We start from the raw sequence: 25,090 nt of genomic DNA, 5'->3' as shown, positions 1-25,090 counted from the left end.
GTGCAACAATCGTGGGCTCAAGGAAGAAAGCCAGAGATTCCCTTCACAAGCAACAATTATTTGAAGGCAACTGAATGAAATCTTCGCTGATTTTTTTCCCTTGTTTATCTAAAGGAAACAACAAAAAAAAATTTGCGATTCTCACTGGAACCTTGGTCAAGCTTCAGTGGGAATGACACCAAGCAACATCCCATAATATTCATGCAACATTAACCATAGCAACGTCACTCAGATTTAGCTCTGCCCTTATCCACCATTCAGTGCAGTGTAATTTTTTTCTTTTTAAAAAAAAAAAGTCCCCCCCTTCCTTCCCCCCCAAAAAAACCCAGATCAGTTGAGAGCCCCACCCACCCCCTCCTCTCCCCCACCAGTGGAGCTAGCTGTCTATAAAATGTTTCAAAGCCCGTTCGATGTTCATTCGATGTCCCACTCTTGTGACTCCAAGTTCCACATAGTCATCTTTTGTCAAGGCGGGTAGGTGGGAGCCTTCTATTTCATTGTGTAAGAAGCTCTCTCTGTGTTCTGATAGGTTCAGACTGTCGAGCCAGTCTGCTACGTCATATTTGTTCCACATTGCCATGGGTTTCTGGCAGAAGGGCTTGGGGGGGAGCAAGGAGTGCATGGCGACACCGGAGGGAGATGGGGATCGGCTGCGAGCGCTGGCGCTCCGCACCACAAACCGCACCTCCTTGGGCTCATGGGGAATGTTGAGGCTGGAAGATTTCAGGATGGTGGGGGGAGTCTGCGTCGGGGTGGAGAGTGGCGAGGGCCTCGGCGAGCTGATACCGGCTTCTGTCCTTGATTCGATGCCGGGCTTCCCAGGGCTCGGGGCCCGACGGGTGACAGGCTGCCTGGAGCCAGGACGGATGGTGAATGTTGCCCCAAAGCTCCGCTGGGATATCGTGTTCAGCTCTCCTAAACTACTGAAAAGTCTGTGGATAAAAAGAGAAAGAAAGCAAAGAATTAGGAGTTGTCATATCTAGGCTTCATCCCAGTGACTCACCCAGAGCAATGTGCTCAAGTGTCAGCACCTGTATACATTGTGAAGCTGCCTTCGCAGTTCCACTGTCCTGCATGAAGGAACTTACACTGATTTCTCATGCTTGACAGACAACACCAGCTGAGGAGAGGCTGAATTCAAATACCTTCCTGGAAATCAGGAATTCTATTCCCCTCAAAAGCTGTTGAGGCTGGGAATGAATTGAACAATGCAAAACTGAGATTGATTTCTTTTTTAGGCAAGGTTATAAAGGAATATGGAACCAATGCAAGTAAATGGTGTTGAGATACAAGCTAGCCGCAATCTAATTGACTGGCAAAGAGTCTTGAGGAATGGAATGACTTCCTTCTGCTTCTATGTCTGGGTCCCCTTCCTTCCCCCCCAAAGCAATTTTCTCGACTACCTCTCCTTTCCATTCTTAAAAGTGACTGTATGCTGATATTTGACTGTGGCGGGAGATTACAGTCAAGAACCATCTGATTTTGATCCAATGTCCAAACAGACATTCTCAAGTGGGGATCAATAGACAATAAATCTGAAAACCTTTATTTTTTGCTGTTTTTGCAGCCTGTGGCACTCAGCTCAATTGCAGTGTCCCTTCCCTGCCAACTCGTATTGTATGATCCCACCTCTGAGACCACGTTGTATGTTGGCTGTGACTGGCTAAGGAAACATAGCTGAGACACAGGTATGCCTGAACTATAACTGGTTATAGGATAAATATAACCGTATACAGACATATAAGATTAGGTGTAACTTAATCTAAACCACGAGCATTTTCCCTCTAAACTCTTGGTCATGTGTCTTTTACATCATTATTAGGGTGGAACTGTTTCTCCATTCCCACACATTAACCTTTTCAACCCTGAACACCCTAATGCTACAACTAATATCATCCAATTCAGCAGAGTTTGGGCAATGAATGTATGAGCTTCCTGTTGCAGTCTCAAAGCAGGGGAAAGTTAAAACGACAGTCTTCACAATATGTGAGTGAACATACTGAAGGAATATCAGTTGGACTTGCGTACTGCCAAACAAGCACCTTGGTAGTTTGTATCAGTTTTCACTCTGGTGTCTGTTGATGCCATTCCTGCATCTAATTATGCACCCATTTTCTTTTCATGGAAGTAGGATAGCATCAGGAATAATGTTGGAATGGAGCCATGGGATGAGATGGCAGGGAAAGAGATTGAGTTGGATTTTCTATGTGGGATCACAGAGGGTTTCTGGAGGCAGATGGAATTGAGGGAGGTACTGAGAAAGTGGGGCATGGATCCATGAAGATATAGGTGATAGTTATGCTGAACGTCTTTTTCTTGTTATGTTTAACCTGTTAAAATGAAACTAGAAGCACTCACAAGGTTTGGAATATCATAGAATCCTACAGTGCAGAAGGAGGCCATTCGGCCTATCGAGTCTGCACTGACCACAAAGCCACCCCGACACTATTTCCATAACTCCATGCATTTACCCTAGCTAGTCCTCCTGACACTAAGAGGCAATTTAGCACGGCCAGTCCACCTAACCCGCACATCTTTGGATTGTGGGAGGAAACCGGAGTATCTGGAGGAAACCCACGCAGACATGGGGAGAATGTGCAAACTCCACACAGACAGTGATCCAAGGTAGGAGTTGAACCCGGCTCCTTGATGCTGCGAGGCAGCAGTGCTAACCACTGTGCCGCCTTAATCTTAATATTCCTTTTATCTCACACAGAATTGAATGGTGTCTTTGCATTTTAACATGATTTATTACAAATAGTGATATCATCAAGTGGTGGGACACTCTCTCTGTTATCTCATTTCAGGTTATCCAGCTGAGGTACGTCATAGGTTAGATACAGAGTAAAGTTCCCTTTGCACTGTCCCATCAAACATTCTGAGCGCAGATGCAACACCAGGTAGATACAGAGTAAAGTTTCATCTTCACTGCTTCGTCAAACTCTCCCAGGATTGATGCAACATGACAAGTGGAAACTTGTTTCAGCAGGATCCTTACAGGCTGGGAGATCTCTGTCCTGCCTGCTTGGACTGGATTTAGATTCCATCTTCGAAATAGGCTGGCAATAATCTACCTCATTGTTCAAAGGCAAATCATTAACAGAGCTGAGATTTGGTGTAGACTATGATTTAACAACAGGCACCTTTTATTATGGACTTAATAGGGTTGTGGTTGAGAGCTGTTTCCTCTGACTGCAGAGTCTAGGACTAGGGGGCATAGTCTCAGGAGAAGGGATCAGAAGTGAGATAAGAAATTTCTTCAATTTTTTGGAAGACTTAGTTGTTGAGCATATTCAAGACTAAGATAGATGGATATTTGCACTCTAAGGAAATCAAAAGATATAGGGATTGTGTGACAAAATGGAATTGTGTTCAAAGATCAGCCATGATTTTATTGAATGGTGGAGGAGACTTGTGGGAGGGCACCAGGCCTATTCCAATAAGAGGAAGCAGAGTGTTGGTTTAGGTGCTGCTGAGGAATGGAGAGCGAGGGGCCCTGTCACAAGCTTCAGTTGGCTTCACTGAGAATTTTCATTTGAGAGGTAAATTCAGTGTTCCTGATGGGGCTTGCTTACTTGCTGCTTAATTCCTTCCTAATCCTAACTGCTTTGATTTTACTTGGCCAAGGCCTGACTTTTTCCAACAGCTGTGATCTGGCTTCTTGTCCAGAATGTTGTAAAATTTATGGTACCTAGAACTGAAAAAGTAAAGTTTTATTTACATTAAGAGATGGAGAGTGATTAATGGACGTTTCAGCGATTTTTCTGGGCATATTTAGGTAGAATTCCAAGATATGGTTGATCTGGTGAATGATTGCATTACATATGCATTCAGTGCATAGCTGAATAGTATGTTATAGCAGTGACATTAAAACTGAATTCATTAAAGCTGATGCAGAATTGGCCCTGGATTGGATTAGAACTCTTAATCAGGATTGGGTGGCAGATGTTCACCTGACTAAAAGAAATGGGGACTATGTTATGCTAACTGCAGACTCAGATTTAATAATTTGTTGATATCAGAGGTTGTTGCCATGAACTTGAAGGAGGCCCATGTTGTTCCTATATTCCGGATGTTCCAAGGTGCTTTGTTGGCAATGAAGTATTTTTGAATTTTAGTAAGGAAATGCAGCACAGCAAGCTCCCAGAAACAGCAATGGGGTTATGACCAGAGCATCTGTTGCATTTAGTGGTCATTGATTGAGGAACTAATATTGGCTAAGACATTGGGGATAACTCACTTGCTCTTCTCTGAAATAGCACCATGGGACCTTCAACTTCTACCTGAGAACATAACGGGGCCTCTAGTAAACATCTCAACCAAAGAAGCACCTCATACATTGAGGCACTCCCTCAATACTGTAATATTGGAATGTCAGCCTAGATATTTGTGCTCAAGTCGCTAAAATGAGACTTAGGGGCCAATTTTACCAAATCGGGACTAAGTGCCGGGTGCGGCCGTAAATCAGACCCGCGCCCGGCAGCCCCGCTCCAGCGCCCCCATATGCTTTTTTTTGGCGTGGGTCTAGTGGGCGGGGCCTAGCGCATTTGCATCTGTCGGAGAAAGAATCTGACAGAACGCGCCCGGGCGCAAAACCAAAAGCAGAGAGCGGAGAGAGCCTCTCTGCCGTTCATCCTCTGGTCCGGGGGGGGGGGGGGGGGAGGAGGAGAGGGGGGGGGGGTGGGAGGAGGGGAGGGGGTGTGACGTCTCATTCCTGGAGGGGGGAAGAGGGGGTGTGACTTATCATTCCCTAGGGGGGGGGGGGGAGAGGGGGTGTGACGGATCATCCCCGGGGGGGGGGGGGTGACGGATCACCCCTGGGGGGTGGTGGAGAGGGGGTGTGACGTCTCATTCCCTGGGGTGGGGGGGAGAGGGGGTGTGACGGATCACCCCTGGGGGGGTGGTGGAGAGGGGGTGTGACGTCTCATTCCCGGGGGGAGGGGTGGAGAGGGGGTGTGACGTCTCATTCCCTGGGGGGGAGAGGGGGTGTGACGTCTCATTCCCTGGTCAGGGGGGTTTCCGCTGCCTGTCTGTAGCCGATCCCTCCTGGCACCATCACTGGTACACTACCAGCCACAGATTACTCTTCCCTGCAGATGCGAGAGAGCGGGAGAGATGGCTGTGGCTGGTAGTGTACCAGTGAATGATCCGTCACACCCCCCTCTCGGCACGGTAGCACAGTGGTTAGCACTGCTGCTTCACAGCTCCAGGGTCCTGGGTTCGATTCCCGGCTCGGGTCACTGTCTGTGTGGAGTTTGCATATTCTCCTCGTGTCTGCGTGGGTTTCCTCCGGGTGCTCCGGTTTCCTCCCACAGTCCAAAGATTAGGTTGATTGGCCAGGTTAAAAATTGCCCCTTAGCGTCCTGGGATGTGTAGGTTAGAGGGATTAGCGGGTAAATATGTGGGGGTAGGACCTGGGTGGGATTGTGGTCGGTGCAGACTCGATGGGCCGAATGGCCTCCTTCTGCACTGTAGGGTTTCTATGATTCTATGATTCTCTCCTCCCCCCCGGGGATGATCCGTCACAACCCCTCCCCCCCCCCCCAGGGGATGATAAGTCACCCCCCCTCCCCTCCCACCCCCCCCAAGAGGGCGATGTGGGCCCGCCCCCTCTCCTCATCCCCCCCCCACCCCCACCAGAGTTCCAACTGGGCCCGCCCTCCCACCCCCACCAGAGTTCCAACTGGGCCCGCCCTCCCTCCTCCGGCAGACGCCAGTGGACCTGTGTGAAGCCCGGTCACTTCAGCCGTGGCTCGAAGTCAGTGTCCAGGAACGTGCTGCAGGCTGTCGAAGGACTGAAGGTGAGTGGGAAGGATGGTGGAGGGAGACCACGATCGAGGTAGGTTAGGGGTGTGCTCTGCCGGGGGGGCCTGCCTCCCAGAGGGGTCCGATCCCGGGGGGGGGGGGGGGGGGGCGCGGCTACCTCCCAGAGGGGTCCGATCCCAGGGGGTGGGGGGGGTGGGGCTACCTCCCAGAGGGGTCCAATCCCGGGGGGGGAGGGGATGGGTCTGCCGGGGTGGTTAGAGGGGGTGTCCCCGAAGGGTGGGCCTCAGCGATTCCCCTGCCGAATAAAAGTACAAGTTGGACGTGAATTGGGCCGAACGCTGGTAAAGGGGGAATTGATGGTAAAGTTGGGCACGAGCTTCATTAAGTCGATTTAAATGCATGCAAATGCATTTAAATCGTCGCACCGGCCGATTTGGGCGCGCACCGGAACGGCGCCCGAATTGGCCGTTGGTAAAGGCGCGATCCGCTGGGAATCGGGTGCGGATCGCGGCATAGGCCCGACGCCCAACTTTACCGCCATTTCGCACCCGTTTTGGTAAAATCGGGCCCTTAATCTTTGGATTTAGTGACACGAATGCCACCAACTGAGCCACAGCTGACACTTAGATCATAGTGAATCTGTATCTCAACTCCATGAGCTGAATTTTATATGTCTCCTATGAGCAGGAAAACAGGCAGGTGGACCCGTAAATTAGGGCATTAAAAGACCATAAGACATAGAAGCAGGAATAGGCCATTCGACCAATCGAGTCTGCTCTGCCATTCAATGAGATCATGGCTGATTGCATGATGGCACCATGCCATTGGCAGCATACTTGCAGCTCATCCACCTGCCTCTGCCCCCTTCGCGATTTTATGGGTGGCCGGGGAGACATTTGGTGGGTCACCTGTCCATGGTCCAGTTGAGGCCCTGAAGTGGGCAATTAATGCCCAGCTAAGGGCCTCATTCCGCTAGTACTCTAATATAGCAGGTGGTGAGAGAGGCTGATGCTCAATATGTAGTCCAGCAGGTTTATTTAACCATGGGCTGCTGATCAGTGAAAGACGAGGGTGGTAACATTCCTCCTGGGCTCTCTCTGTCAATTGGAGAGCCCTGCCCACAATTATGCCTCCCATGTCCATCCCTCCTCTTCACCCTGTCCAATATGTCCCTCACCCTCCTTGCGGGGGCCCATTGGCCTGTCTTCAGTGAGATCTCAGACTTACCTGAATGGCCGGGTCCACTGCTGAATGCCATCTCCTTGGCCTAGCTGCAGTAGTAGCAATGGCCACCTCTTCTGCTTGGCACTGCAGGCACGCGGTGCTTCCGGTCTCTGGCCGGTAGCTCTATGAGGTGGGACATCCTCCTGGAGATAGAAGTCCCACCTCATACTGATTCAAGGACTGTTGCCTGAAAAATTAAAGTGGGGCGAGCATGCTCTCTGTAGCCAGCTCGCCCCCCCCACCCCCAACCACCACCCAAAATTTGCCCTGGATGGAAGAAGCCCATCCTCAGTGTAAAATCCAGCTCCATATTTCTCGAAACTTATGAAACAAAACTCAATTGATCCCAGTTGTTAAAGTTCCAATTGTCCCTCAGCACTCATAGGCCAGAGTTTTACCGTTCCGCTTGCCACAGGAATCGGAGCAGGTGAGGGGTGAACCATAGAAAGGTCCTTTGACTTCTGGGATTTTACGGTTTCGGGATGAGCAGGGCTGTAAAATCCCACCCAATAGTATTCTGGGGGAGCCAAGTTCCAGGTTTCTTCTATTCCTTTGTTTAAACAAAATCCTTCCTGATTCTAGTTTTAATATTAAGATTATGCTCCCTTTTTATGGATACTCTCAATAGTTTCGCTCTCTGTCCTCTACTGAATCCATTTAACATTTTAAGAATATTGGTTGGATCAGCTCTCAACCTTCTAAACATGAGGCAATACAAATCATTTTATGGTGAATTGAGCTGATCAGAGATTGGAGAACCAGGGTAAATCCAAAAAAACACATATTAGGTTAGACATCAGGAAGTTTGTTTACAGACCTCTGTAAGTGAGTGCAGATCTGTTGCAACCATTTGGTAAGAAAGTTGAAAGAGCTTCTGCAAGTAGAAGACTTTTTGAGATGTACAAAAAGGTGGTGTTAACAGCCCTAGTAATTCCAGTCACCATGGCACCCTGACCCTTTGCTTGATTGCCTCAAGAATTTGCAGAATTTGCAGAACCATTTCCCACTAACATTTCCTTGTACTGACCTATTTTCCTGGAGGAGGTCTGAATGTGGAGGGGGAGCTGAGTGAGTAAGGGATAAAAGTGTGAGGTGTCCAAATGTGGGGGAGGGTCTCAGTGTAGGGGGTATTGAGTGTAATAGGGGTGGAGTGTCTGAGTGAAGGAGGGATCTGAGTGTGACGGGAGGGTCTGTGCCATAGGAGGGTCTGAATGGCCACGGTGGGGAGAAGTGATGCCAACGTACGTGAGAGTAGGGTGAGGGAAACTTGTGAGCAGGGTGGGGGCTCTGCCCATGGAGATGTGTTTGAGTGCAAAGGGGAACAGAATGTAGTGGGGGGCTGAGTGTAGGGGGTCTGAGTGCAGGGGCAGTATATATAGGGGAGGCCTCAGTTTGAATGTGGCTGAATATCATAGAATCATAGAAACCCTACAGTACAGAAAGAGGCCATTCGGCCCATCGAGTCTGCACCGACTACAATTCCACCCAGGCCCTACCCCCATATCCCTACATATTTACCCACTAATCCCTCTAACCTACGCATCCCAGGACACTAAGGGCAATTTTTAGCATAGCCAATCAACCTAACCCGCACATCTTTGGACTGTGGGAGGAAACCGAGGCACCCGGAGGAAACCCACGCGTTGGACTGGGGTAAACACAGTAAGAGTTTTAGCAACACCAGGTTAAAGTCCAACAGGTTTATTTGGTAGCAAATGCCATTAGCTTTCGGAGCGCTCCGAAAGCTAATGAAGGAGTAGCGCTCCGAAAGCTAATGGCATTTGCTACCAAATAAACCTGTTGGACTTTAACCTGGTGTTGTTAAAACTCTTACTGTGAATGTGAGAGGACATAGTTTGTGAAGGACTGAGTAAGGAGGCCTTACTATTTAAAAATGCAACCAAGATAAATTGAGGCAACTAATGCTCTTGAAACTCAGCTTAGGCTATACTTTAGTAATTTTTCCCACACTCCATTCAGTCTTCCTTTGCTACATATCCACCCAAAGGAAAAGCTGGATAGCAACTGTTATCTCCCTTACAGGAACAGGTAGGTGGGAAGCCCAAGGTGGGGCTGTTTCCTGGTAAGGGAGTGCCAAGTGCCCAGCCCAGGCTTGGTGCTTCCCCCCCGACTTTCAAGGTCAAGAATTGTCCAGCTTGAAATCAAAGGCACAGCCTGTGACGTTGCCTCATCTCACTGTCCAACCTCTTTCATTTCAAGCCTTCAGGTTATTTTAAGTACACTGAGCACCAGTACTTAGTATATCCTACAATACAGAGCAGATGTATAAAGCACACAACACACTCAACATCCAGTAATTCAAACTCAGCACTCAGCACCTGGGACAGAGCTAAAAGGTATAAATTTCCCTTCCCATTAAAGGAGGCAGCAGCAAAGGATTCTTAAAGAGAGCAATGCATGGTACCGCATCCATTTACTTTAGTCAGTTACTATTTGTTTTGTTTCACTGTTTTTCGATAATCTTGCATAAAATGCAAATAAGGGACAATTTGGATCTCAAATACTCATCACAGTTGTGATATTGATTATTTATTTAAGAAGAGATTCTGTGTGAAGAGGTGTTACAAGTGTGACTGTGTTACTTCATGCTTGAAATATTGGGATCTTTTGGGGTAATTCTCTGAGCATGTGTGGGGAAGGGGAGGAAGTTGCTGCCTTTCCCACTCTCGCCCCATGTCAGAAAATTATAGACACAGCACCCAGAAAGTGACCTTTAATTCAAAGAAAAGGCAAATATTAATACTACTCAAGATAATAGACAAGGTGGAAGGCATTACTCTGTTTAAATCTGGGAAGAGAAACTTTTGGCAGAGATCTAACTATTTCTAGGTTACAGGCAGGTAAGGAGACATGGACAGAGTGAATCAATGACTCAGAATGTTACTTTCACCACACAAACAAAGAATTACACAATAGGTTTGGCCTCCGACAAGCCCCATCATGTCGCTGGTTCTCATAAACAGATTGGAGATTTTATGTCTTATTTTATTGCACCTGTTGGCCTGTAGTGAACGGTGAACATTTCACATGTGTAGCTTTGCTTTTGAGTCTTTGCTGTCATTGAAATGAAGAATGAATGCGCCAAGGATTGGAAGTTCCATCAAACCCTCCCAGGACAGATACTGCACACATCAGATTGAGTCAAATGTAAAGTAAAGCTGCCTTTACACTGTCTCATTAACACTCCCTGGATAGATGCAGCATAGGTTAGGATACAAAGTAAAGGTCCTTCTATGCTATCCCATCATCCACTCCCAGGTCAGGTACAGTATGGGCTAGATACAGAGTAAGGCTCCCTTGTGTTGGCAAGCCCAAATTTTATTGAAGCTAAAGTCAAATTCAATTAATTTAGAAACAATATAGGGGCTATACAAGGAGACTTTCATCCCATCAACTTGTGCTGGATCATGTAACCCATGCCTGAGAGTCCAGGGAACAGTGTGTTGGGCCATTTGATACCCAGGCTCATGAATCCAGGTGCATTGTGCTGGCCCACTCAATTTGCTGGTCTCTGAGTCTGTGGACAGTGTGCTTGGCCCCTTGTTAAACAGGTCCATTGTGTGAACATGTGATAGATCATTATCAATACTGGGAGGGGGTTCCAGGCACTGAATTTTGTTCTTAAATACTTTGTTCATTTTCCTGCTGATTATTTGAGCAGAGGTGGGATTGGCGGCTGACTGACTTGGTGGAGGACAGCCCATGGAAGGGTTAGAAATAGCTCAAATATAAAGTGGGGAGGCAGGGGGGAGGGGGGAGAACACAAAATACACACACACACAGTCCAACACTTCACCTTCACCATAGACAGCATTCACAGTCTATTAGACAGCAGAATTAAAACAATCCAAACAAAACAAAACCCAAGGGGGTAATGGGATGTGGTGAATGGTTGGTTGTGAGCACTTACACAATTTGCTCACCCTCCTGAGGCTCGAGGTGATTCTAGACAGAGCACCACAACGCATGCACAGTGAGCGGAAAAAAAAGAGGCAATGAGAGAAATGTTAGCATCAATCCATGAATATGACCAGACATTTCCACTACAAACACTAACAGTAAACACTTCCATAATAGACTTGCTTCACATCCCTTCAGATTCTGAGTCCCGTCTCGCCCCCTCCCTTCTTCCATTGATGGCACTACACAGGAAGGACTTGCATTAAACAGTAGCCTCTGACATGCTTCCTCTCACCTCAAGATATGAATGAGATGTAAAAGAGTGAGTTGTGTGAAGGATTCTAGAACCCTACCTCGCAGGGTGGCGTATTATGTTTCACATTGGCTGGTTAGGGAGGGTAAGGAAAATTCTACAATTCTGATGGTGATAAAGGCACTAAAAAAATTAATGCACCCCACCTGGTTCTAGAACTCCACTCCAAACAAGAAAAGAGGCCTGGCTTTAGAACTTGCAGTCGTCTTTGATGGAACCAAGTTCTAGTGCTGTTTCTAATGTCAATTGGTTCATACGACTTTGTGCTATGCTATTGTGAGGGCGAGATTCTGGATTTGGTTCTCGAGGAACTGGAGTCTAGAGGTTTTAGGAGTTGCTAGGGACCCAGGTTCTAGTACATTCAGCCAGGAAGGTGGATTCTAGAACTTGGTGTCACACATAGTCTGCTAGGATCCAGAAGATCTGCTTTAGAAAATGAAATATGAAAATTATTCAAGAACAAAAAGATAGCTAGTAATCTGGCACAACGGTAAAGGGAGTGCAGAAATAGAGAAACCTGGTGGTTCACATGAAGGTGGCAAAATGAGTTGATAAAACAGTTAAAAAATATGGGATCCTGAGTTTTTTGAATAGATGCATAGAGTACAAGAATAAAGTGGTTATGCCTAACTTTAAAAACCACTGGTTAGGGCCTGCAGCTGGTGTTTTTGTTCAATTCTGGGCACAAAACCTTCAGAAGCATGTAAAAGGTTTGGAGAGCATACAGAAAAATGAAAATCTTTTGCTGGAATGTTGCCATGGTTCATGCTGGTGGGATTTTTCCACCCCGTTGCAGTGAACGGAGATTTGGCTGGGTGCCAAATTCTCCGACCTCGCTGCAGCAGGAATATGGCGTGAACAGCCAGTAAAATCGCACCCTTCATTTATAGTGAAGAGACAAGAGTGTCTGAGGTTGTTCTTAGAGCAGAGAAGGTTAGGGGAGCTTTAATAGAGGTATTTAAAATAATAAAGGTTTTTGATAGATTAAATAAGGAAAAACTGTTTCCAGTGGCAGATGGATTGGTTATTAACAAAGAACAAAGAAAATTACAGCACAGGAACAGGCCCTTCAGCCCTCCAAGCCTGCACCGAGCATGCCGCCCGACTTAACTAAAACCCCTCACCCTTCCGGGGACCATATCCCTCTATTCCCATCCTATTCATGTACTTGTCAAGACGCCCCTTAAAAGTCACTACCGTATCCGCTTCCACTACCTCCCCCGGCAACGAGTTCCAGGCACCCACTAATCTCTGTGTAAAAGATCTGCCTCGTACATCTCCTTTAAACCTTGCCCCTCGCACCTTAAACCTATGCCCCCTAATCATTGATGACAAAGATTTAATAAAATTGATGAAAGAATCAAAGGGAGACAAGGACAAAGTTTTTTTTATGCAGAGAGGTATTATGAGTTGGATTGCACAGCCTTGAAAATGTAGGGAAAGCAGATGTAACTTGAAAAAGGGAATAGGAGATTTGCATAATTATGAGGAACAAGCAGGGCGAGTGGGACTAATTGGAAGCTCTTTCAGCACAATGGGTTTAATGGTCTCCTTCTGTGCTCTATGATTTTCAGGAACTGTGGGAGTGGACACACTTTAAAAAGAATGCAAGAGCAAAACATTGCAGATGTTGGGAATCTGAAATAAAAACAAATGCTGGAACTTCTTAGCAGGGCTGGCAGCATCAGAAATGATAAAACGTCATTGACCTGAACTGATGTTTCCCCCTCCACAGATGATGCCAGAGCTGCTGAACATTTCCGTCCTTTCTGTTTTTACCTGAGTTAAAACAGAAGTTGTCAGGTTTCCGTTTCTGGGCTTAGCGTCATGCTACAAAGCAGAATATCAGGTCAAGCCCAAGAGAATGCTGTTCCGACATGCATGTGAGTCTTATGTGTTTAACAGTGTGTTTTAGTCTCCATTTTCTCAGCAGTGGCTTCTCTTGCACCAGTGGAATATTTCCATTCCATGCCAAGTTATTGGTCAATTATGTGCTGAGCAGCTGCACCATTCAGGAACTACAGTGAGCTGCCAATTCACTTCAAGTAGCAAACCATAGCAACTGTGGAGCCGTTCCTTGAACATGAGCTTGGAAATAAGGTATTGGTGTAGTAATGGGATTCTACGGAAGAATGGACTAGATCGGATACTTCCATTCATAAGAAAGATATCCACTAGCTCCAAAAATTAATTACAAATGGAATGTGCGAATTTTTAATCCAATGTTCAAGCTCACTATAGTCCTGCCAACTGTGCTCGTCAAGAGTTTACATCAAGGCTATTTTGCCCCTGTGCCTCTGGCATCAGGCACATTTGTGTAGGGGTACGTGTGTGCGTGTGTTGAGTATAGCAGTCAAACAGAGCACTGTTGTCCTATCTCTATCCCATGTTGAACAATTTTGGAGAAAGGAAGTTGAGATCTGAAGGGACTTTGAAACAAGTCTAATCTGATTTTAAGATTCCCTGTTGGCAAATGAGGCAAACGTTAGCAGCCAAGATTCTTAAACAGCCAAAGCCATGGTATGTCCTCAGTGAATGGTGTACCCCTTGGAAGGAAATCCATGCTAACCATATCACACACAAATGCAACAGTTGCACATTATTAAGGAAATAAATTTCGAGGTAAGAATATGTGATTTTTAAATATTAGATAATAATCCCAATTATCACTAATCATTCCTTTCCAAAAGCCCATGTTGCAGTAATGTTCCGTTGTCAGTATGGTGCAATGGGTTATGGTGGGCTGTGAGGCTGACAGTATCATTGTATCAGTTTATTTATTACTCTAAAATTTTCTGAAATTATTCCCCATGAATTAGATGAACAGAGATGAGCCTATATCATTGGCACCGATTTCATGATTTGAGGTCAGTTATAGCACATCCCACCTTCACCTCTGATTCTTGGTAGACTTGTTGCTCCACATGACTTTCAGCCCAACTGTGGGTTATTCACCATGCTGTGACTTGGGTCATTCAGGGTCCTGTCTGGTTGTGGGTTATTGACTATCCTGTGACTCAGTGCCATTAGGTTCCTGCCTAGTTGTGGGTTATTGACCATGCTGGGACTCAGCGCTGCTGCTTTTTCCACTGCACTCCAGTGTAAGAATTCAAGCAAACGAGTCTCTGTAAAATAGGATTGTTTGCAGAACAATGGACCTGATTGGATGCAGCCTCCACTTTGGAATGGACCACAGTAGCATGATTGGAATCAAGACTTAGTGTGCTGAGAAAAACTAAGGTGCAGACCTATCTGTCATTACTCTTTGTTGCAGATTTTCTGAGATGGGTGGGACTGGAGGTCTTAACAAAAAGTAAGTGAGTAACATTGAAAACACAACTAACAGAAAGCAATCAATGAAAAATACTGGATCGTCCATCAACCAAGCCTGACTCTATAGGCTCTCTATAGCACCATCTCCCATACTAGTTAGGACGAGGATTCCCAAGCTATTTTTCCATTTTTAGGAGCCCAACATTGAACATAAATTTTCTTGTTGTTATAGGGTGTTGGATACCATTTGTAAGTCTTAATTAAGTCTTTGTAGTCTGAAGTAGGTTAACTGTATGTATTTATGCACAACAAGATCTTTGTACTTATATACAGTAAAGGGTTCAAATTCTGAGTTATATCCAATTATATGTGCACATAGATCTGACCAACCTCAGACTGACCGTAGGTGCAGGTCATGTGTTCTCTTATATCACTTTGTGGTTGGAACTGTACTCAGTCCCACGTTAACGCTACATGTGCAACACCCTTATAGTACATCTTCCCCCAAGTCTTTATCCAGTGTATTTCAACTTATTCTGATTTACCCATGTATTTACATTGATATTACTCTCCCCCCTCAAGACTCTGAGTTAGTTGGTCCAGGCAGTCTGGAGGCCTTATCTTCTATATCTCATTCACACTATTGTCAGAGGAGTGGTAGACTTCGTCGCTGTAGCTAAACTGTTGATTTTGAGTTTGTTCTAGCATCTGGGTGCCTTTTCATCCTTTTTTCATTCCTTAGTATTGAACCACTTGATTCAGCTGCTGTGGTGATAGATGGTTGTTGTTCCATCCTGTTACTTGCAGGGTGGATGATTGTTGTGCTCATCTCCATGATGTTTTTTTCCTCTTCTTTTATTTTGTGAGTCCTGATGTCCTCTGTGACAGAAGATGGCCATTCCTGTTATGAGGATGTGTTTTTTTAGTAAGCTCACCTTTGCATTTGATTGTGTCATGTGCTGTTGGCAATGGATGGTCTGTTACTTGGTTCCAGCATCATCTGTGGCACTGTCATGCTGGCTGGAGTTGCAACATTTGCTCTGTGGTCCCAGTGTTGACCACATCAACCTCGGAACCAGAAGGTGAGGCTCTTCTGGTCGTTGGTTGCTCTATTGTCTCTCCTCCACTTGAGGCGTCATGGTAACCATCTGAGTGGTTGGCTGGCATGACCAAAGAAGGTTTTCTGATGTCTGGAACAAAAATGGACAACATGTTCTTCAAAAAGAGAAGTCCATTCAGAATTGATGTCCTGGTCAGGATATTCTTTCTTGCTTGATGTCTTGGGAACTTGCAGTTTTGCATAGTTTTAATACAGTGGTTGCTTTGACATCTTTAGAGGTTTAGAGCTTTAGAGCTCTTTAGAGGAGATTCAGGGCTCCATGTGTACCTCTGTTCAATAGGGAAAAAGACTGGTTTCAGATGACATACAGCAGCTTGTAGATTTGTTTGCCACTATATCTTAGTGGTTCCAGAAACTTGCTTAAGACCAGAAATTGGATTCCTCTGAGCCCATAGAGCAACGTGTCTGTTGTTCAAAGTTAGAGGTCTCTCAGCTACGGTTCTCTATCTAAGAGGACCATGAAACTGGATTCTGTGTCCAATTTAAAGTTTGTGAAATGGCCATTCACCGAAATGTCTGCATTCCAAAACAAAAAGCCAGAATCTTTGGCCTCACGCAAGAAGTAAGGCTGTCTGCTGTCTTGACCTCATGAATCAGTTTTGGGCTTCTGTCTCTTTAGATGTTTTGGCTTTGCACAGTGTCCAATGTTGTTATATTGAAAGCAGTGGGCTGAAATTACAGGACACTGATCTAGCCTGGGGACGCTTTGCTCCACAACACTGGCCAGTCTTTAAAGTTGATTCTGTAGTTGCGATTCTTCCAATTTAATTCTTTTTTCTTTTCAGGGCCAGCTCAGATGGCATGCATTCAGGCGCTGACTTGACAATCCAGCTGGCCACAGTTGTTTCAAAAATGGGCTGCTCTGACTTTTAAAGAATGAAAACATTTTTAAACTAATTCTGGCTGAGAACTTGGAATTTTTTGGGGAGAATTCTGCCCGAAGTGTTGAATTTGCGGGAAAACTGGAGCAATTCATGCTGGTTTTTTCAGTGGGAGTTCAGACTAGAATCTCCCACACTCTGTGCACTACAGAGGCCACCATTGTAAACATCATTAGATTTCAGGGGCGGGACCTATTTCTGCCCAAGAGGCTGAAACCAGTGGGCCTCTGCGCATGTGCAGTGCCCCGAACTGTCAGCCTACCGTTTGCTGGCCAGCTCGATCACTGGCCAGCCCTGCGGCCCCCACAATGCTGTCCCCCAACCCCACTTAGGCCCGATCGCGGCCCCTCTGACCATTCCCAGGCCAGCCTTGACACCCCCTGACCCAGACCTCCCTGATCTCCAGCCACAACCTCCCCGATCTCCAACCTCCCCATCCACCAACCACACTGTCAATTCCTTTTTTTGATTTGATTTGACTTATCATTGTCACATGTATTAACATACAGTGAAAAGTATTGTTTCTTGAACGCTTTGCAGACAAAACATACCGTTCACAGAGAAGGAAATGAGAGAGTGCAGAATGTAGTGTTACAGTCATAGTTAGGGTGCAGAGAAAGATCAACTTAATGCAAGGTAAGTCCATTCTAAAGTCTGACAGCAGCAGGGAAGAAGCTGTTCTTGAGTCAGTTGGTACGTGACCTCAGACTTTTGTATCTTTTTCCCGACGGAAGAAGATGGAAGAGAGAATGTCTGGGGTGTGTGGGGTCCTTAATTATGCTGGCTGTTTTGCCGAGGCAGCAGGAAGTGGAGACAGAGTCAATGGATGGGAGGCTGGTTTGCGTGATGGATTAGACTACATTCACGACCTTTTTCCCCACCCTGCTGCAGTGCAGACAACTCTGCAGGCAGACAACTCTGCAGGCAGACACTCCCCCAAGCCCGCCCCGATCACTGGCCTCCCTCCTGCCCCCATCAATCCCAATGGCAGAGTGGCAGTGGGATCCCCACCCCCACCGATTGCCCCCGAGGCCCCGCCCTCATATGTCCTGCCCCCTTGACACTGCCCTATGCCCGGTGGGCAGTGCCAAGGTGCCCTCTGGGCTTGGACACTTTGCCCCTTGGGCAGTGCCAAGGGGCCCAGGCTGGCACTACCAGTGTACCCATGACCAGGGAGAATCACCACTCGACCCCCTAGGGGTCCCCGATTGCCCTCCCTTCACTCCAGCAGGGTCGGGCCGCTAGTTCCCCGAAAATGGGGAGCTACTTTAAACCCCACTGGAGTGAAACGCTCTGTGGAGATGCCGGCGTTGGACTAGGGTAAACACAGTAAGAGTTTTAACAACACCAGGTTAAAGTCCAACAGGTTTATTTGGTAGCAAATACCATTAGCTTTCGGAGCGCTGCTCCTTCGTCAGATGGAGTGGAAATCTGCTCTCAAACAGGACACAGAGACACAAAATCAAGTTACAGAATACTGATTAGAATGCGAATCCCTACAGCCAACCAGGTCTTAAAGATACAGACAATGTGAGTGGAGGGAGCATTAAGCACAGGTTAAAGAGATGTGTATTGTCTCCAGACAGGACAGCCAGTGAGATTCTGCAAGTCCAGGAGGCAAGCTGTGGGGGTTACTGATAGTGTGACATAAATCCAACATCCCGGTTTCAGCTGTCCTCATATGTGCGGAACTTGGCTATCAGTTTCTGCTCAGCGACTCTGCGCTGTCTTGTGTCGTGAAGGCCGCCTTGGAGAACACTTACACGACAGCGCAGAGTTGCTGAGCAGAAACTGATAGCCAAGTTCCGCACACAGGAGGACGGCCTAAACCGGGATCTTGGCTTTATGTCACACTATCAGTAACCCCCACAGCTTGCCTCCTGGACTTGCAGAATCTCACTGGCTGTCCTGTCTGGAGACAATACACATCTCTTTAACCTGTGCTTAATGCTCCCCCCACTCGCATTGTCTGTATCTTTAAGACCTGGTTGGTTGTAGAGATTCGCATTCTAATCAGTATTCTGTAACTTGATTTTGTGTCTCTGTGCCCTGTTTGAGAGCAGATATCCACTCCATCTGACGAAGGAGCAGTGCTCCGAAAGCTAATGGCATTTGCTACCAAATAAACCTGTTGGACTTTAACCTGGTGTTAAAACTCTTACTGTGAAACACTCTGGCAGGATGGGGGAGGCTAGAGGGCCTGGAGAATTCAGTCCCAGGCCCACTAATCTCATTTAAGTTGTAAGAAAATGATTATTTAAATCATTCCGCATCTCCCCGCCAATTTCTGGTGCTGGAAGATGCAAGCGCGGCGTGAACGCTCGCAGGAACCCCATGGATCAGCCGACATGCGATTCTCCCAGCCAGATGGAAGAATCGTGGCCCTAATTTTTTAACTCACCCCTGCTAGATCCTTTGACTCTGCAATCTATGGATATTCAAACTGGACCTCCACAGCTGCACTGTGGATTTTTTTTTCCTTCTGCCCTCTGCTCCCAATTCTGCAATGAAGCTTCTCTCAGGCGATCTCCCTCTGTGTTTTCACTTCAGGTGCTTAGTCAGGTCAGAATGCTGCTCCTTTCATTTTCCAGCTTTTGAATTTCTGCTTCAGCTTCTGGGTATAGAATCATAGAATCCTACAGTGCAGAAAGAGGCCATTCGGCCCATCAAGTCTGCACCAACCACAATCCCACCCAGGCCCTATCCCCATATCCCTACATATTTACCCACTAACCCCTCTAACCTATGCATCCCAGGACACTAAGAGGCAATTTAGAATGGCTAATCAACCTAGCCCGCACATCTTTGGACTGTGGGAGGAAACCGGAGCACCCGGAGGAAACCCACGCAGACACAGGGAGAATGTGCAAACTCCACACAGACAGCGACCCGAGCCGGGATTCGAACCCAGGTCCCTGGAGCTGTGAAGCAGCAGTGCTAACCACTGTGCTACCTTGCCGCCCATTTCTAAGAGCTGCCACCACATTATAGGCTGTTGGATACTGGGTCTTAATAAAGTTGTTGAAGTTTTAAGTAGGTTAACTGTATGTATTTATTAACTACAAGAACTATGCACATATATACAGTAAAGGGTTCAAGCCAGGCGCTGTCTCCATGCTTGCTTGTGCACACGGCTCTATCCAACACGAGACTGATCCCAGATTGCGGGTCTTACGTCATTGTGTGGGTGGCAGTGTACTCAGTCCCACATTAGCACTTTACATACTACATTTCTCCCAATCTTTGTAATCTCCTCCAGACTTACAACACTCCAAGCTCTCTTTATTCTTCCAATTCTGGCAATTTATGCATCCCTGACTTTAATCACACCAGCATAGGTGCCTACAGCTGCTGGGGCCCTAAGCTCTGGAATTCCCTTCCTAAATGTCACCAGCTTTCTAGTTCTCTCTCCACCTTTAAAACATTCCTTAAAACCCAACTCTATGACTCATCTGTCTTAATATCTCCTGATGTGGATTGGTGTCACATTTAGTTTGATAATGCTCCTGTGAAGTAACTTGGATGTTTTACTGTGGTAAGTGTACTATAAAGCTGCAAGAAGTTTTTATTGTTATTTATCAAACAAAGGGAATGTCCTCACTGTGATGACATTCAGATTGATCGTACCATCTCTTGTTCTAACCTGTTTCTTATCCTTGACCCTAAACTTGTGTTATTGTCAGACCTTGCTTCCTCCTGCAGTTTTCAGGCTTTTAAAAACCAAGCTTGGAATCAGCTCACCAATACTCTCTGATATAGCTTATTTTATTGTCTTGCACCAACTGCCCTGCCATTTAACAAGGTTTCTCAATTTATGCAGACAAAATGGAGCACTATTTGTATTTGTTTCTCAGCATCTGCCCATCCATGCTAGATGCTGCTGTCATTGAACATGTTCATTCTCAGTTCTTGGGTAGAATCTTCTGCCTTCCTGGTGACTTGGAGGCAGGAAGTGTGGTACAAGGGCCTGGCACATAAAGGGTTAATGTGGGACTGACCTCCCACACAGTGATGTAAGCGAACACATGACTCACACACAGTGTAGTGTTGGACAGAGCTGTAAGTTGAAGCAAGCATGGGTACAACTCCGATCTTGAGTGTTTATTATACTCATGTATATAGTTATCGTAGTTAATAAATATCGTAGTTACTGTTGAACTACCTAAGACTAGGAATACATTTATTAAGATCTACCAAACTACGCCTTACAAGATGGTGTCAGCAAATGGAACAACTCAAAACTTCACAGAGAGATAGCAGAAGAAAATTAAAATCCTGGAAAACTGAAGAAAAGAAATCAAAGCATTCTGACCTGAAGAAAAGCTCAAGAAGTGAAGGTGCAGAGGAAATCACGCGAGGAAAGCTCCAAAGAGAGGCATGGAAGCTGAAGGCAGAAATTAAGTTCCTCACTGCAGCCAAAGACTTCAATGAATCTGGAGAAAGTCCAGCTTCAATATCTAAAGTATGAAGAGTCAGCAGATCTAGCAGGGGTGAACTAAAAATGTAAAATTCCGGGGCAACACAAGTCCTGAGAAAGGTCATACTGCAGCGGTCAGAAATTGTTGTTGAAAAAATTTAAACGCTGAGATCCCAAAAGCCATTACTACTGGAGCTTGCCTTGAGAAAACTGGAGCAAGCATTGAGAAAACCCTTTCTGCAGATGCATATGGCGGTGCCATCTTGGCTTTTCAGAAGCCTCTTAAAGCTGAACTTGCAATTTAAAAACTTCAGAAATCCACTCGACCACATCAACTTAGACTTATCCAAGGCCCAGATCAATCACAAAATTGGGTACTTTGGAGAAAGAAATTCCTTAGATACATGATGTTTGGATAAAAAGGCAGAAGCTGAACAAGTTAACACACTGTTTTACTCAGTAGGCCCGATAGCCAATGATGTACTCACTAAACAAGGAATCAACGAATCATCTGCAAAATGTGATGAATTTTTAAAATCATTCAATGCTTATTTTAACATCAGTGGTAACAAAATCCTTGAAAGGGCAAAATTCAATAAATGTGTTCAGTAGCCAGAAGAACTTGTTGATTCCTTCATGAATGAGCGTACAGAATGGCTGAATGCAGTGATTATAATGACCTGAAATCTGAACTAATCAGGGATAGAAGTTGTAGGAGGGTGGACGATGGACTCTCAGACTTGCTTCAAGGGAAGGAAGATCTAAGGGCGGCACGGTAGCACAGTGGTTAGCACTGCTGCTTCACAGCTCCAGGGACCTGGGTTCGATTCCCGGCTTGGGTCACTGTCTGTGTGGAGTTTGCACATTCTCCTCGTGTCTGCGTGGGTTTCCTCCGGGTGCTCCGGTTTCCTCCCACAGTCCAAAGATGTGCGGGTTAGATTGATTGGCCGTGCTAAAATTGCCCCTTAGTGTCTTGAGATGGGTAGGTTAGAGGGATTAGCGGGTAAATATGTAGGGATATGGGGGTAGGGCCTGGGTGGGATTGTGGTCGGTGTAGACTCAATGGGCCGAATGGCCTCCTTCTACATTGTAGGGTTTCTATGATTTCTATAAACCCTTAAGAAAGCCGGCCAAATTGTCAGGCAATCTGAAATCTGTTTGCAGCACAAATTATATTGAGGGGGAAAAAGAAAACCATGGTACAAAGTAAACCCACTCTTCAGCTAGTGAAGCATGGACACTCCAGGCCAAGAGAAATGATCCCCAACCAGCCAGTAAGGCAACCATGTGCCCCCCCCAGACGTGATCAATATTTGGCAACTTCAGACCAATGCCTTCAATCTAATTGGATAGGACACTTCGGGAAGCTGTGCAAATCCAAAACATCAAACTGTACAGAAGATCCCAAGAGGATTCACATTGTCAAGATAGCACACCAAGAGGGCACACAATCATGCTTTTTGAATGAGGTCAAAGATTCTGGAATAGGAACATCTCAGTTAATGTCATCTCACAAACTTTAGGTTGAATATGGGAGTCAATGTTATGATCCTTTTGGAAAAAGAACTATGGTTGAGAGGCCTCTAGTTACTCTGTGGGTCCGGAAGAATCCAATGTCTAGTCGTAGGTATGGTTCTGGAACCATGGTTCTGATGGTAAACAAATCTTCGAGTTGATGTACGTCATGCATAACTAACAGAGATGCCTGTGTAGCTCTGAATCTCTTCAAAACAGCAGAAGATGTCAAAACAACCAATGTTGTAAATGATACAGAACTGCAAGTTTCTGAGAATTCCAACAAGAAAGATTCTCTTGAGTGGCACTTCAACTTTGAACTGTCTTCTCTTTTTGCAGAGTAGGTTTGTCCACTTTTATTAAGAGATTAATTGGATTAATTGAATTGTTTATTTATTTAATTAGTCAGCTAGTGTGTGTATTTTTTTGGCCTTTACTTTAACAGCAGTTTTTCAAGTTTAAAGTGAAAACTAGAAGTGGGCAGCAAAGGAGTCTGGGAAGGGTTTTTATTTTAACTTTAAAAGTCAGTTACCTGGGAGGTTCCCCCTCATTGATCCACTGGAGCAAGCTGAGAGGGGTGATTGAAAAGCAGCAGTGCTGGTAAGAGATTAATTGGATTAATTGAATTGTTTATTTATTTAATTAGTCAGCTAGTGTGTGTATTTTTTTGGCCTTTACTTTAACAGCAGTTTTTCAAGTTTAAAGTGAAAACTAGAAGTGGGCAGCAAAGGAGTCTGGGAAGGGTTTTTAAAGCGCGTGAAGTATAAAAGGTAGGCTGCAGTATACAGCGGGCAGCGTCGGGAGTGGGCAGTGGAGTGTGTGGGAAGCAGAGTGTGAGCTATAAGACTTTGGCTCACAGGGCTTAGGCAGAAAGGGCGAGTAGGGGTGAGTTTGAATTCATTTTTGCACTTTCTACCTGGTACTGGCAAGGTATCTAGAGGGGATGGGTGTGCAGGCAGTGCAATGTTCCTCTTGCACTATGTTTGAGGTGAGGGACGACGACAGTGTCCCTGCTGATTACACCTGTGGGAAGTGCACCCATCTGCAGCTCCTCCAAAACCGTGTTAGGGAACTGGAGCTGGAGTTGGATGAACTTAGGATCATCAGGGACGCAGAGATGGCCATAGACACAAGCTTTAGGAATACAGTTACTCCGAGGATTGAAAACAGATGGGTGACGGTGAGAGGGGCTGGGAGGAAGCAGTCCGTGCAGGGATCCCCGGTGGTCGTTCCCCTTAGCAACAAGTATTCCGCTTTGGATACGGTTGAGGGGGATGACATACCAGTGGGGAGCCGCAGTGAGAGGATCTCCAGCACTGTGTCCGTCTCTGTGGCTCGGGAGGGAAAGGGGGAGAGCGGGAGGGCGATAGTTATTGGGGACTCGTTAGTTAGAGGGATAGATAGGAGGTTCTGTGGCAGCAAAAGAGACTCACGGATGGTATGTTGCCTACCGGATGCCAAGGTCCGTGATGTCTCAGACCGTGTTTTCCAGATTCTGAAGGGGGAGGGGAAACAGTCACAAGTCGTGGTGCACATTGGTACCAATGACATAGGTAAGAGAAGGGACGGGGATTTAAAGCAGGAATTTCTGGAGCTGGGCTGGAAGCTGAGAGCCAAGACGAAACATGTGGTCATCTCTGGTACGTTGCCGGTACCACGTGATAGCGAGTTGAGGAACAGGGAGAGAGTGCAGTTAAATATGTGGTTGCAGGGATGGTGTAGGAGGGAGGGTTTCAGATACGTGGATAATTGGAACACGTTCTGGGGAAGGTGGGACCTGTACAAACAGGACGGGGTGCACCTGAACCAGAGGGGCACCAATATCCTCGGAGGGAAATTTGTTACGGCTCTTCAGGGGGGTTTAAACTAATTTGTCAGGGGAGTGGGAAAGGGAGTTGTAGTCCAGAAGTCAGTGAGGGTGGTGAGGTATTGGGGAAGGTATCAGGGTCAAGGGTGGGTACTGGTAGACAGGAAGGTGGGTTGAAGTGTGTCTACTTCAATGCAAGGAGCATCCGGAACAAGGTAGATGAACTTGGGGCGTGGATTGGTACTTGGGACTACGATGTTGTGGCCATTACGGAGACGTGGGTAGAACAAGGACAGGAATGGTTGTTGGACGTTCCGGGGTATAGATGTTTCACTAAGTGTAGGGAAGCTGGTAAAAGAGGTGGAGGAGTGGCATTGTTAATCAAGGATAGTTTAACGGCTGCGGAAAGGCACTTCGTGGGGGATCTGCACACTGAGGTAATATGGGCTGAAGTTAGAAATAGGAAAGGAGCGGTCACGTTGCTAGGAGTTTACTATAGGCCCCCAAATAGTAATAGAGATGTGGAGGAAGAAATTGCTAAGCAGATTATGGATATGTGTGGGGGTCACAGGGTAGTTGTCATGGGGGACTTTAACTTTCCAAATATTGATTGGAACCTTTGTAGGTCAAATAGTTTGGATGGGGCAGTTTTTGTGCAGTGTGTGCGGGAGGGTTTCCTGACACAATATGTGGATGGGCCGACTAGAGGTGAGGCCACATTGGATTTGGTACTGGGAAATGAACCGGGCCAAGTGTTAGATTTGGTTGTGGGAGAGCAATTTGGAGATAGTGACCACAATTCGGTGTCTTTTGTTATTGCAATGGAGAGGGATAGGGCCGTACGGCAGGGCAA

At 46.2% G+C, this 25,090-nt stretch overlaps 1 protein-coding gene across 1 annotated transcript in view; it reads right to left on the bottom strand.

Moving 5' to 3' along the window:
• Positions 1–376: 376 nt before the first annotated feature.
• The window catches only part of shank3a (SH3 and multiple ankyrin repeat domains 3a), an 832,189-nt gene continuing 807,475 nt past the window's right edge, over positions 377–25,090 (bottom strand). Inside the window, exon 21 of the mRNA XM_078235726.1 lies at positions 377–932. Within this exon, the coding sequence (XP_078091852.1) occupies positions 377–932 (556 nt within the window). The remainder of the gene's footprint in view (positions 933–25,090) is intronic.

This window comes from Mustelus asterias, chromosome 19, assembly GCF_964213995.1.
Source record: "Mustelus asterias chromosome 19, sMusAst1.hap1.1, whole genome shotgun sequence".
Taxonomy (NCBI): Eukaryota; Metazoa; Chordata; class Chondrichthyes; order Carcharhiniformes; family Triakidae; genus Mustelus; species Mustelus asterias.
The sequence above is the reverse complement of the archived record's forward strand: the minus strand, read 5'-3'. Positions and strand labels throughout refer to the sequence as shown.